The sequence below is a fragment of the Oncorhynchus kisutch genome, linkage group LG10 (assembly GCF_002021735.2).
Source record: "Oncorhynchus kisutch isolate 150728-3 linkage group LG10, Okis_V2, whole genome shotgun sequence".
NCBI classification, from domain to species: domain Eukaryota; kingdom Metazoa; phylum Chordata; class Actinopteri; order Salmoniformes; family Salmonidae; genus Oncorhynchus; species Oncorhynchus kisutch.
In genome coordinates this window covers 27,740,591-27,754,755 of record NC_034183.2, presented here as the reverse complement: position 1 = coordinate 27,754,755, position 14,165 = coordinate 27,740,591, and the positions used below count along the sequence as shown (strand labels likewise).

The 14,165-nt window shown below is 45.3% G+C and overlaps 1 protein-coding gene, 1 long non-coding RNA gene and 1 pseudogene across 2 annotated transcripts; 1 reads left to right on the top strand and 2 right to left on the bottom strand.

Moving 5' to 3' along the window:
* Positions 1 to 1,238: 1,238 nt before the first annotated feature.
* On the bottom strand, positions 1,239 to 1,965 carry LOC109897993 (uncharacterized). The gene is made up of 2 exons (XR_004211187.1): positions 1,669 to 1,965; positions 1,239 to 1,463 (listed from the first exon to the last, which is right to left on the bottom strand). It is a non-coding gene; the product is annotated as an uncharacterized LOC109897993 (long non-coding RNA).
* Positions 1,966 to 2,183: 218 nt separating this feature from the next.
* LOC116352837 (eEF1A lysine and N-terminal methyltransferase-like) lies at positions 2,184 to 4,195 on the bottom strand (annotated as a pseudogene).
* Positions 4,196 to 4,259: 64 nt separating this feature from the next.
* On the top strand, positions 4,260 to 13,935 carry itpa (inosine triphosphatase (nucleoside triphosphate pyrophosphatase)). Its single transcript, XM_020492712.2, has 8 exons — positions 4,260 to 4,392; positions 5,531 to 5,588; positions 5,692 to 5,756; positions 5,867 to 5,940; positions 6,046 to 6,077; positions 6,313 to 6,425; positions 12,960 to 13,036; positions 13,243 to 13,935. Exons 1-8 carry the CDS (start codon positions 4,330 to 4,332, stop codon positions 13,379 to 13,381), a joined length of 621 nt encoding a protein of 206 aa, XP_020348301.1. The 5' UTR covers positions 4,260 to 4,329; the 3' UTR covers positions 13,382 to 13,935.
* The last annotated feature ends 230 nt before the right edge of the window (positions 13,936 to 14,165 follow it).

Genomic DNA, 14,165 nt, shown 5'->3' with positions numbered 1-14,165 from the left:
TGACCAAGGGGATGAGCTCCTCCATCACCTGGTTGCCCATCGTGACGGAGCTGTCCATCCAACTTTCAACCACCTGCACACACAACACCATCCAAACACTATGGTTCGGTAAAGCTGAAAAAAGATGAAGACAGTCAAAGAGAAACATTTGAATGTTATTGGGATAGTTTCAGGATTGATAGCTAACGTTAGCTGACAACAAAAAGTGCAAGGAATTTAGCTAAATTTAAAAGCTACTTCAAGTGCTGAGTGATGTTTATTAATGTTAGCCAACTGCCCAGTCCGCATGCCACTAAAACACAAATATAACGTTTGTATACCTAGCAATTATTTATATTTTTATTTGTTTTGCAAGTTGTAATTTTTGCCTTGTATTGCTGATTACTTAACCTACTGTCAAGTAGTGACTCCAGTCCAATTAGTTGGCAACTAACACTGGTCCAGTCACCGCGCACCCAAACGTCCGTCCAGCAAGTTACATCGTGTTTATATATAGCCTATTGTTCAAAAAGTCAGTCCCTAAAAGTCAAAGAGATAATCGTGAAGATAACATTTCCTCCGGTGGACTTCAGTTCTGGTTCGGTTCAGTTCTAAGCAACAATTCGATAACAGTTCGATTCATCTGACAGGCAGCTAACGTTAACGGGTCGTTACAGTCATAAACCCCGCCCATTTCTACAATTTATCTTCATAAAATCTGATTTTAAACCTAACCTTAACCACACTACTAACCGTATGCCTAACCCGAAATGAAGGTTAAATGTTTTTCATACATTTGTACGATACAGCCATTTTGACTGTACTATCTAGTGGAAACCCAGCTAAAGGGCTTCTCTCTCTGTAAATACGCAAAAATCTGCGACTGAGTTCCCAAAGGCAGTTTGCACGTCCATTCACTCCAAAGGAACAGATAGCAAATTATAATATTAGTTTGGCTTGACAGACAGAAAATATTCCCGCCTCAAGTCCAGGGTTATAAATCCCACCTTTCAATGCACCCAACTCGCAGAGATACTGTGAACATGCTGCAAGATTCATCTACTGTAAATAACACTGCTGCACTCTTCAGAAGTGAGAGAGAGTGTGTGAGGGACTGCAGTCTAAAATCAGAAGGGGTGGCATCTGTGTAACATATTTGAGATAGTTAAAGTCTGATAGAAAATGAAATAGTTTCAAAAGCAACTGTAATCCTGAGAAAATCACTGCAGGGTTCATCATCAATAAACACCAGAGAGAAGTTTGAGAATAAAACATTCTTTACTTGATTGATAGTGTTAGAATAAACTACATATGTACATGTTTTTATTTTGTATACAGTAAAGTATGAGATCATGATACTTGTTCACTAGGTCTTCCCCTCTTCCCCTCATTCTCATCCTCCTCTCCTCATGCAACCTTCAGGTTCAGCACTGCAGGGTCCAGCTCCAGCCCTCCTCCACCCAGCCCCACTGACACTAGGACGTCTAGAGAGGGAAGGTGGGACAGACAGAGGTTCGAGGAGACATGACAGACAGAATACATTTAGCTGATTCATCAGACCTGAAGTGTCAGGTGACAAATTCCTGCAGGCAAATAAAAGTACATTTGAGAAAAAGTGTCAAACACAGACCGGTGTTTGGCAGGTGTGTGTGGATAGGCACGAAGTGATTGACTTGCAGACACACCTACCTTTGTTGTGGTTGGAGCCCACCCCTAATATGGCAAGGCCAGCCACCATGACCCTGTGGTGGGCACAACAGACCAAGCCCTTATCCACCGCCAGGGTGCCACCTGCTGTCTGTGAGGGCACAGGGGGAGGGGCAGAGGGCTTTCCTTCTGCTCTTCTTCTGAGTGGAGGCTGCTGGTCAATGTAAAAAGACTATTAGCCACTGAACTCAGGCATTGAGTAATCAAAACGAGAGAGAGAGAAAGAGAGAGAGAGAGAGAGAGAGAGAGAAAGAGAGAGAGAGAAAGAGAGAGAGAGAAGAGAGAAAGAGAGAGAGAGAAAGAGAGAGAGAGAGAAAGAGAGAGAGAGAGAAAGAGAGAGAGAGAGAAAGAGAGAGAGAGAGAAAGAGAGAGAGAGAAAGAGAGAGAGAGAAAGAGAGAAAGAGAGAGAGAGAAAGAGAGAGAGAGAAAGAGAGAGAGAGAAAGAGAGAAAGAGAGAGAGAGAAAGAGAGAGAGAGAAAGAGAGAGAGAAAGAGAGAGAGAGAAAGAGAGAGAAAGAGAGAGAGAGAGAGAGAGAGAGAGAGAGAGAGAGAGAGTGTGTGTGTGTGTGTGTGTGTGTGAGTGAGAGAGAACCTGTGGTTGTTGGGTCAGTGAGGCAGCTCTCTGACTGGAACACTAGTCTGCAGTTGAGATGACCAACCTCTCCTCTCACGTCCTCTACAGCGTACTGAACACTCAGAACACTGTTACCACGACTCACTACCTCCCTCCAACCTAGCTCACTTCCCACCGACAGGAACGGAACACATACAGGGAGAGGGCCAGGGATGGAGAAAGGGGGAAAACGGTTGAAGGAATAAGGGGGAGACAATAGAGAAATAAATAAAGATAAAATATGGAATGATCACAAATTCCCTACCTGCTGATTGGCTGGCATCCCAGGAGGGGGGGGGGGGGGGGGGCGAGTACAATCCCCATGGGAGAGCGCTCTGTTTGGACAGACTGCATGTCCTTATACTCCTGGTCCCTATGCAACCAGTCACCTTTAGTTAGCGCTAGTTGCTAGTTGGCCACGACCCTCAGCTGAGCCATGAATGAGGCAATTATGTTCCACATAAAAATAATAAAAAAGCATTAAATTCAAATGAACACATTCCCCATGTTGTTTAATAAGATAAACCTCAGTAGCCGTTAAACATTTAATTTGGGAGGGATTTCACTTATTACGTGTCACACCTCGAAATCAAACAAAGAAATGCACTTTTTATGTAGTTAGGCAAGCGTCTATTCTTTTATATTAAATTGCGCAAACTCCAAACATATCGTGGTACGTGTCGGGATCGCACTTCGCTCTAGTCTGCATGCGTGCTGGTTCAATGGAAGCAGCTATCGAGGGTCAAATTAGCCCCTACACCATTGATCCTTTTCACTCCCTCAGCTTTGGGACACGTACATGGCAGACACATATTACTAACAGACAACACTCCTGGTGTGCAACTCTATGTGCAGGGCTGCTGGCTTTGGTTAAAGCCCTGTTAAAGCCGTGCTTCTACACCTGCATTGCTTGCTTTTTGGGGTTTTAGGCTGTGTTTCTGTACAGCACTTTGAGATATCAGCTGATGTAAGAAGGGCTATATATATATACATTTGATTTGATGTTATAATCCCTGTCTAACAACTCAACATCCTCACACCCCCAGCCCACCTCAGCCAGTATCCTCCCAGCTAGAACCCCCTCCTCCTGGGAGGCCATGGCGTCCAGTGTCCCCTTATCCAGTGTAGCTTGGTAGCTTCTATCCTCATTGGGGGTCTGTGTGGCATCCATCTTCTGGAAGGTCAGGCATCCACCTTCTGGAAGGTCAGGTGATTCACCACCGTCTCACTGATGTCAATGTTGGTCAGATGTCTGTAGCCGACATCATACAGATGCTCACTCAGCTCAGAGTTACCATAGCCCACCACCAAGATCTGGGAGACGAGACAAGTGAGAGACAAATAGAAGAAATGTCTTGTACATGGATTTCAGGTTCAGGACGTAAAAGTGGTGCCACAGATGTGTAGGGTGCCTTTGGTGTAAGCCTAGGTTGTCACCTTATCCCAAGGTTTGATGTATTTGAGCAGCATGCCACAGAGTTTGTTGTTGTCTCCATACCAGTCAAAAGCCGTCTCTCCTCTCTTCTTGAAGAAGCGTTCCCAGTACTCAGTGGAGCTGAACCCCTCGGTAGTGCGAGTTAGAAGACTCATTTTCACTAGGTAGCAAGGTGTATCCTGGTGTATCTCTGTAGGCTACTTCAACAAACTAACATGTAAGGCAACTTTCAAATAGCTTTAAACAAGCTAAGATTCAGTCACTTGCAGGATATCATAACTGTTAACTTACTAAGTTATGGATAGCAACTGTTGTATCGTCATTTTGTCCAAAATATGCCGTTCTCTAAATATAAATGGTTGCATTTTAGTTTGCCGTCTTCCCGACATGGTATGTTCACCCGGACATTATTTCCAGCTGTACACAACAACATTCCGATTGGATAGCGCTGAATAGGCGGAGTTCCTAGCCTTACCCTGATTTGCTAGGATTCTTGGCAGTGGCCTGTCATTGGCTGATGCAGTGCCGGATGTCTTTGCGGTGCGGCGTGTTCTGGTCCGTTCGTGATTATCTTCCAGACATCAAGAGGCCTCAGCATGGCTATTCCAGTGGGGAGATCCGTTGTCTTCGTGACTGGAAATGCAAAGAAACTAGAAGAGGTGGGGAATGCTTCAGATCAATTATTATTCCCTGTAGAAATGGCCTGGAATGAACATTGAAACGTTCCAAAGTGAGCTGTTTATTAGAGGTTCCGGCCGACTCCTGACAGAATGGAAGTCTGACAGGGGTAAATGTGGTGGTGGCAAAGTTTTAGATTACACATGCTGAGATCAAATGTTTTGATATATAATTCATCTCATTTTAGAGGCTACGTCAATAGCTTGTACACATTAACTGTATAACATGAACTGGGTTATTGGAGTCCTGCATGTTTAACAGTATAGCACCATACCAGCAGGTGTCGTCCAAGCCTTACACCAGGGATGGGCAACTTTGATGGGGGTGGGTGGCACAAAAAATCAGAACTTCTCATTTTATTTATTTTATTTAACTAGGAAAGTCAGTTAATATTCTTATAATATTCTTATTTTACAATGACGGCCTACCTCGGCCAAAACCTCCCCTAACCCGGACGGCGCTGGGTCAATTGTGCACCGCCCTATGGGACACCCGATCCCGGCCGGTTGTGATACAGCAGGATCGAACCAGTAGGGGCTACAGTGGATTGCGGGTCTGCCTACCCACATCCATGCCCTAGCCTTATAGGGGCCCTACGCAAAATGTTGTTGGGGAGGCACACATCCCCAACCTGTGAGCCAAACATTTACATTTCCTGCAATTGTACTCATTTCGTCATTGGGCGAAGAGAAAAATGTGCAGTTTTACAGCTATTTCCTGCAATTGTACACATTTTGCTATAGGGTGGATATAAATGTTTGCAGTTTTTAATATGATATCTGAGTGAAAGTGACTAACAAAATCAATGAGTCTGTAATTCGACCATGATTACTTAAAGTATAAATAGCTAGACGCTAGACTAATTTACCAATCTAAAAAATCTTCACTGACATGGGCTAATTGAGCGACTGACATAAGAGAGAAACTGCTGATGCACAATCACATTTTTTTTTATTGCACCTTGTGTATTCTACTATGCTAACTCTAAACATTAAGTTGAGACCCCAGCTGGGGGGGGCGGCGGGCCGCCAGTTGCCCGTCCCTGCCTTACACATAACACTGTAGACCAACTCACAAGTTCATGCCATCATAAAAGACTGCTGTTCTTTGTCTAACAAGGTGATTCAGATCTTGGGGGACGGGTTTCCCTACAAACTAGTGTCCAAGAAGATTGACTGTGAGTTAACTTTCTCAATGGAATGACGAGATAGATGTATACCTAATCAATACATCTCTGTTAAGTCTTCATGTGGGACTAAATTACTGTCCATCTTTCTCAGTGCCTGAATATCAGGGGGAACCAGACGAGATCTCTATACAGAAGTGTAAAGAAGCAGTAAAACAGGTGTGTCATTGTGGTCTGTTCTTTTCCGCGTGCTGTTGTAATGAGGTCTGGATTAGAGATACGTGTATAAATGCTCATCTGACCTGGTTTGTCTGTGTCAATTCTCTCAGGTTGATGGACCAGTCATCGTGGAGGACACCTGTCTCTGTTTCAGAGCATTGGGAGGTCTACCAGGACCCTACATGTGAGTAGGCCTCTATAACCTCTCTGTGGAGCCTGTAGTCGGATTCTCTAATGTGACAAAACATTTATTGAAAATGTATCTGTTTTTTTTGTTGTGTGTGTGTAGAAAATGGTTCCTGGATAAACTTAGGCCTGAAGGTAAATCATGATTCATCTGTGAATGAATGAGTACAGTTACTTAAATGTAATGTTTGAGTGTGCAGTGGAGGCTTCTGAGGAGAGGACGGCTCATAATAATGGCTGGAACGAACCAATTGTTTGGTGTGTTTGATACCATTCCGATCCAGCTATTACCACGAGCCAGTCCTCCCCAATTAAGGTGCCACTAACCTCCTGGGTTTGAGTTTGTGTCACCGTCCCTCCCTCTATCCAGGTCTGTATAAGATGTTGGCTGGGTTTGAAGATAAGTCAGCCTGGGCTCTGTGTACCTTTGCCTTCTGTCCAGGGAAAGAGGAGCCAGTACAACTCTTCAGAGGGATAACTGAGGTCAGAATATAGTTTCAAATGTAAAGTTTTTATGTAATGTGCACAGGTGCAGTAAAATGTCTTTCTTACAAGCTCCAAACCCAACAATGCAGTAATCAATATCAATGTAGCACAAAAAATAACATAAAAAATATGTACACCGCCCTACAAAGTCAAAACGCAGTAACTACGTCATTTATTTTACTGCAAAATCTGACTTCAAAGTATTTTTCTGTCTAGACAGACAGCCATTTCTGATACTCCATGATATATTCTGATCAACTGGCTTGTTCTTGTGTCAGGAAAACTAAATAACACATTAATCCGATAATATACCTTGCCATTACAACAGATGAAAGATTTTTGACCAAATTTCAGCAGTCTTATTTTTATTTTATTTCACCTTTATTTAGCCAGGTAGGCTGGTTGAGAACACCTTTATTTAACCAGGTAGGCTAGTTGAGAACACCTTTATTTAACCAGGTAGGCTAGTTGAGAACACCTTTATTTAACCAGGTAGGCTAGTTGAGAACACCTTTATTTAACCAGGTAGGCTAGTTGAGAACACCTTTATTTAGCCAGGTAGGCTAGTTGAGAACACCTTTATTTAGCCAGGTAGGCTAGTTGAGAACACCTTTATTTAACCAGGTAGGCTAGTTTATTTTTTATTTTTTTATTTCACCTTTATTTAACCAGGTAGGCTAGTTGAGAACAAGTTCTCATTTGCAACTGCGACCTGGCCAAGATAAAGCATAGCAGTGTGAGCAGACAACAAAGAGTTACACATGGAGTAAACAATTAACAAGTCAATAACACAGTAGAAACCAAAGGGGGAGTCTATATACAATGTGTGCAAAAGGCATGAGGAGGTAGGCAAATAATTACAATTTTGCAGATTAACACTGGAGTGATGAATGATCAGATGGTCATGTACAGGTAGAGATATTGGTGTGCAAAAGAGCAGAAAAGTAAATAAATAAAAACAGTATGAGGTAGGTGAAAAAGGGTGGGCTATTTACCAATAGACTATGTACAGCTGCAGCGATCGGTTAGCTGCTCAGATAGCTGATGTTTGAAGTTGGTGAGGGAGATAAAAGTCTCCAGCTTCAGCGATTTTTGCAATTCGTTCCAGTCACAGGCAGCAGAGTACTGGAACGAAAGGCGGCCAAATGAGGTGTTGGCTTTAGGGATGATCAGTGAGATACACCTGCTGGAGCGCGTGCTACGGATGGGTGTTGCCATCGTGACCAGTGAGCTGAGATAAGGCGGAGCTTTACCTAGCATGGACTTGTAGATGACCTGGAGCCAGTGGGTCTGGCGACGAATATGTAGCGAGGGCCAGCCGACTAGAGCATACAAGTCGCAGTGGTGGGTGGTATAAGGTGCTTTAGTGACGAAACGGATGGCACTGTGATAGACTGCATCCAGTTTGCTGAGTAGAGTGTTGGAAGCCATTTTGTAGATGACATCGCCGAAGTCGAGGATCGGTAGGATAGTCAGTTTTACTAGGGTAAGCTTGGCGGCGTGAGTGAAGGAGGCTTTGTTGCGGAATAGAAAGCCGACTCTTGATTTGATTTTCGATTGGAGATGTTTGATATGAGTCTGGAAGGAGAGTTTGCAGTCTAGCCAGACACCTAGGTACTTATAGATGTCCACATATTCTAGGTCGGAACCATCCAGGGTGGTGATGCTAGTCGGGCATGCGGGTGCAGGCAGCGACCGGTTGAAAAGCATGCATTTGGTTTTACTAGCGTTTAAGAGCAGTTGGAGGCCACGGAAGGAGTGTTGTATGGCATTGAAGCTTGTTTGGAGGTTAGATAGCACAGTGTCCAAAGACGGGCCGAAGGTGTATAGAATGGTGTCGTCTGCGTAGAGGTGGATCAGGGAATCGCCCGCAGCAAGAGCAACATCATTGATATACACAGAGAAAAGAGTCGGCCCGAGAATTGAACCCTGTGGCACCCCCATAGAGACTGCCAGAGGACCAGACAGCATGCCCTCCGATTTGACACACTGAACTCTGTCTGCAAAGTAAATCGGTGAACCAGGCAAGGCAGTCATCCGAAAAACCGAGGCTCCTGAGTCTGCCGATAAGAATATGGTGATTGACAGAGTCGAAAGCCTTGGCAAGGTCGATGAAGACGGCTGCACAGTACTGTCTTTTATCGATGGCGGTTATGATATCGTTGAGTACCTTGAGTGTGGCTGAGGTGCACCCATGACCGGCTCGGAAACCAGATTGCACAGCGGAGAAGGTGCGGTGTGATTCGAGATGGTCAGTGACCTGTTTGTTGACTTGGCTTTCGAAGACCTTAGCTAGGCAGGGCAGGATGGATATAGGTCTGTAACAGTTTGGGTCCAGGGTGTCTCCCCCTTTGAAGAGGGGGATGACTGCGGCAGCTTTCCAATCCTTGGGGATCTCAGACGATATGAAAGAGAGGTTGAACAGGCTGGTAATAGGGGTTGCGACAATGGTGGCAGATAGTTTCAGAAATAGAGGGTCCAGATTGTCAAGCCCAGCTGATTTGTACGGGTCCAGGTTTTGCAGCTCTTTCAGAACATCTGCTATCTGGATTTGGTTAAAGGAGAACCTGGAGAGGCTTGGGCAAGGAGCTGCGGGGGGGGGCGGAGCTGTTGGCCGAGGTTGAAGTAGTCAGGCGGAAGGCATGGCCAGCCGTTGAGAAATGCTTATTGAAGTTTTCGATAATCATGGATTTATCAGTGGTGACCGTGTTACCTAGCCTCAGTGCAGTGGGCAGCTGGGAGGAGGTGCTCTTGTTCTCCATGGACTTCACGGTGTCCCGGAACTTTTTGGAGTTGGAGCTACAGGATGCAAACTTCTGCCTGAAGAAGCTGGCCTTAGCTTTCCTGACTGACTGTGTGTATTGGTTCCGGACTTCCCTGAACAGTTGCATATCACGGGGACTATTCGATGCTATTGCAGTCCGCCACAGGATGTTTTTGTGCTGGTCGAGGGCAGTCAGGTCTGGGGTGAACCAAGGGCTGTATCTGTTCTTAGTTCTGCATTTTTTGAACGGAGCATGCTTATCTAAAATGGTGAGGAAGTTACTTTTAAAGAATGACCAGGCATCCTCAACTGACGGGATGAGGTCAATGTCCTTCCAGGATACCCGGGCCAGGTCGATTAGAAAGGCCTGCTCACAGAAGTGTTTTAGGGAGCGTTTGACAGTGATGAGGGGTGGTCGTTTGACTGCGGCTCCGTAGCGGATACAGGCAATGAGGCAGTGATCGCTGAGATCCTGGTTGAAGACAGCGGAGGTGTATTTGGAGGGCCAGTTGGTCAGGATGACGTCTATGAGGGTGCCCTTGTTTACAGAGTTAGGGTTGTACCTGGTGGGTTCCTTGATGATTTGTGTGAGATTGAGGGCATCTAGCTTAGATTGTAGGACTGGCGAGGTGTTAAGCATATCCCAGTTTAGGTCACCTAACAGAACAAACTCTGAAGCTAGATGGGGGGGCGATCAATTCACAAATGGTGTCCAGGGCACAGCTGGGAGCTGAGGGGGGTCGGTAGCAGGCGGCAACCGTGAGAGACTTATTTCTGGAGAGAGTAATTTTCAAAATTAGTAGTTCGAACTGTTTGGGTATGGACCTGGAAAGTATGACATTACTTTGCAGGCTAACTCCGCCCCCTTTGGCAGTTCTATCTTGACGGAAGATGTTATAGTTGGGTATGGAAATCTCTGAATTTTTGGTGGCCTTCCTGAGCCAGGATTCAGACACAGCAAGGACATCAGGGTTAGCAGAGTGTGCTAAAGCAGTGAGTAAAACAAACTTAGGGAGGAGGCTTCTGATGTTGACATGCATGAAACCAAGGCTTTTTCGATCACAGAAGTCAACAAATGAGGGTGCCTGGGGACATGCAGGGCCTGGGTTTACCTCCACATCACCCGCGGAACAGAGAAGGAGTAGTATGAGGCTGCGGCTAAAGGCTATCAAAACTGGTCGCCTAGAGCGTTGGGGACAGAGAATAAGAGGAGCAGGTTTCTGGGCATGGTAGAATATATTCAGGGCATAATGCGCAGACAGGGGTATGGTGGGGTGCGGGTACAGCGGAGGTAAGCCCAGGCACTGGGTGATGATGAGGGAGGTTGTATCTCTGGACATGCTGGTAGTAATGGGTGAGGTCACCGCATGTGTGGGAGGTGGGACAAAGGAGTTATCAGGGGCGTGAAGAGTGGAACTAGGGGCTCCATTGTGAACTAAAACAATGATAACTAACCTGAACAACAGTATACAAGGCATATTGACATTTGAGAGAGACATACAGCGAGGCATACAGTAATCACAGGTGTTGAATTGGGAAAGCTAGCTAAAACAGTAGGTGAGACAACAGCTAATCAGCTAGCACAACAACAGCAGGTAAAATGGCGTAGACTAGGCAACGGGGCCAACAGATAGAACAAACAAGCAGAATGGAGTACCGTGATTAATGGACAGTCCAGCGTGCATCAGCTATGTAGCCAAGAGATCAGTGTCCAGGGGGCAGCGGTGGATGGGGCAGGGAAGCTGGCCTGGCGAGTGTTATCCAGGTTAAAAAAAAACGAACAATGACTAAATAGCTTGTAGCTAGTTAGCTGGTTAGCTTCTGGAGGTTCTTGAGTGTGTTCTAAAAATAAATAAATAAATAATAGCGATTCCGTATCACATTGGGTGAGGCAGGTTTCCGGAAGGTATAAACAAATTAGAAGTCAAAAGAGATAGAAAGTAAATATGGGTCCGGTGAGCGTTTGAGACGCGGCGATTCAGGCGGTTAGCAGGCCTGTGCTAACAAGCTAACAGTTTGTAGGCCCGGGCTAGACAAGGTAGCAGTTAGCGGGCCGGAGCTGGACAAGCTAGCAGTTAGCAGGCCGAATTAGCAAGCAGGGAGATAGCGAGGGCTAGAGAGTTAGCCTTTGGGGGACGTCGCGATGGGGTGAGTCTGTTTATTCCTCTTCATGCGATGACATCGGTAGACCGGTCGTGGGCCTGGGTATTGTAGCTCAGGAGTATGCTACGGTGGTAGCACAGGTGCTACGGCCGGGCTAGCTTCAAGCTAAGTGGGTGGAAACGCTAGCCAGGAGTAATCCGAGGTTGCGGTTTAGCTAGATAGCTAGTTGCTGAAAAATCCAGCTGAAAGATGTTCCGTTTGCGGTGGGAATCCGGGGATGAAAAATAAATAGGTCCGTTGTGCTCTGGTTAAAGTCGCGTTGTACGAACAGGCGAGAGCTTTCCGAACTACAGGTTAGCTGATGACCGGTTAGCTGGAGACCGCTAGCATACCCGCTGGTTAGCTGGCTAGCTTCAGTTGAGGGGTCCCGAAGTAAATATAAATACTTTAGGAAAAATAGCTACATTGGGTGAGTCGGGTTGCAGGAGAGTATTTGGAAGCTTAGGGTTTAGCAAAATGTTTTCAAAGAGATATGTGGAGAAAATATGTAAAAAACGAAAAATAAACGATATATACAGGGACACGACAGGACAGGACGACCTACTGCTATGCCATCTTGGTAGCCACACCTTTCTTATGAGAACACCTTTATTTAACCAGGTAGGCTAGTTGAGAACACCTTTATTTAGCCAGGTAGGCTAGTTGAGAACACCTTTATTTAGCCAGGTAGGCTAGTTGAGAACACCTTTATTTAACCAGGTAGGCTAGTTGAGAACACCTTTATTTAACCAGGTAGGCTAGTTGAGAACACCTTTATTTAACCAGGTAGGCCAGTTGAGAACAAGTTCTCCTTTACAACTGCGACCTGGCCAAGATAAAGCAAAGCAGTTCGACACATACAACAACACAGTTACACATGGAAATAAACAAACATACAGTCAATAACACAATAGAAAAAGTCTATATACAGTGTGTGCAAATGAGGTAGGATAAGGGAGGTAAGGCAATAAATAGGCCATGGTGGTGAAGTAATTACAATATAGCAATTAAACACTGGAGTGATAGATGTGCAGAAGATTAATGTGCAAGTAGAGATACTGGGGTGCACAGGAGCAAGATAAATAAATAAATACAGTATGGGGATGAGGTAGTTGGATGGGCTATGGCTAGATGCTGTTCAGGAGCCTGTTGGTGTCAGACTTTTATGTTCCGGTACCGCTTGCCATGCGGAAGCAAAGAGAACACTCTATGGCTTGGATGGCTGGAGTCTTTAATGAATTTCCAGGTCTTCCTTTCTCACTGCCTGATGGCAGGTCCTGGATGGCTGGGAACTCGGCCCCAGTGATGTACCGCAACACCCATTGTAGCACCAAGCAATCGAGGGTGGTGCTGTTGCCATACCAAGCAGTGATGCAGCCAGTCAAGATGCTCTCTATGGTGCAGCGTGCTCACCACCCCCCCATTTCCTGTAGTCCACGATCAGCTCCTTGGTCTTACTGACGTTACCCAGAGCGACTGCATAGTCTTTCGTAATTCTTCGTACAGGTCCCCGTGGGAATCGAACCCACAACCCTGGCATTGCAAGCACCATGCTCTACAATTGAGCCACACTAACTCTGCATGCTTGCTTTGATAAACATGTATTTTTCCCCCTAACTGTTTAGGGGCACATTGTAGAGCCTAGAGGCCCCAGAGACTTTGGATGGGACCCCTGTTTCCAACCAGACGGATTTGACAAAACGTAAGCAGGACTTTTATTTTACTCGCATGAGTCTGTGTTTACGTATCACACTTTATTACTCCTTTATTACTCTCCTACTCTACCACTGGGGGGCAGTAGATGTCTATTTTATGTATTGACAACATCAGTAAGAAGAAAATGAATGAAAGTGATTATTGCCAGCTGATTTATTGTTGTGTCTCTCATTCTCTTTCTGGTCCCTGTAGATATGCTGAGCTACCTAAGCAGGTGAAGAACACAATATCCCATCGGTACCGAGCCCTGGCAGCCATGTCCGAACACTTCTCCTCTCAGGCCAACGACAATGGCATGCCAGACACCAAGAAGAAGAAACAGAACGACTAACCACTGATCTAGGGTCAGACAACCCTACCCCCATTCTTAACCTTTACCATCAGGGGGATACAAAACCTATCTGACTCTCTGTATCCGTGGTTAGGGGCAACTTCTACCTACTCTGACCAATCGCTCAACAAACAGTCAGGACTCAGCTAACCAATCAGACGGGGACAAACTTGTGCAGATTAGACAGTTCCACACTGGTCAGCAAGTTCCAACCTCATCTGCCAAAGGTTTAGACCACACTCCGTCCTCCATAATTTGTCTTAAATAAGTTGTTTTTGTACCTTATCAAAAAATAAGGATTTGGTTTATTCTCTGTTCAGAGTCAAGTCGCTTGTATTAAACACTGAATCTGCTTTCCTCAAACTGATAGAGCTCATCAAATCTGGATTATGTGGGTTTTATGAACCAAAATGTGGTTCTAGTTCAAGACTTTCTGCTTTCTAAAGTGCAGTCCCCAAGCCAAGACTACAGTATTTGTGATTTGTGAGAGGCAGACTCTGTGAGAGTGTGGAGTGCCCCAAGAGGAGTGTATAATAAACCACAAATATTCTGTCTTTCTGAGTTTGATCTCCTTTAATGTAGTAACTCAATGTTTTCTCTCCTGTTTGTCACATTTCCACTCCCCTTTTCTTAGTCTTTTGCTCTTAGTCACTCTTAAAGGGAGGGCTCCTAATCTCAGCTTGTTACCTGTATAAAAGACACCTGTCCACAGAAACAATCAATCAGATTCCAAACTCTCCACCATGGCCAAGACCAAAGAGCTCTCCAAGGATGTCAGGGACAA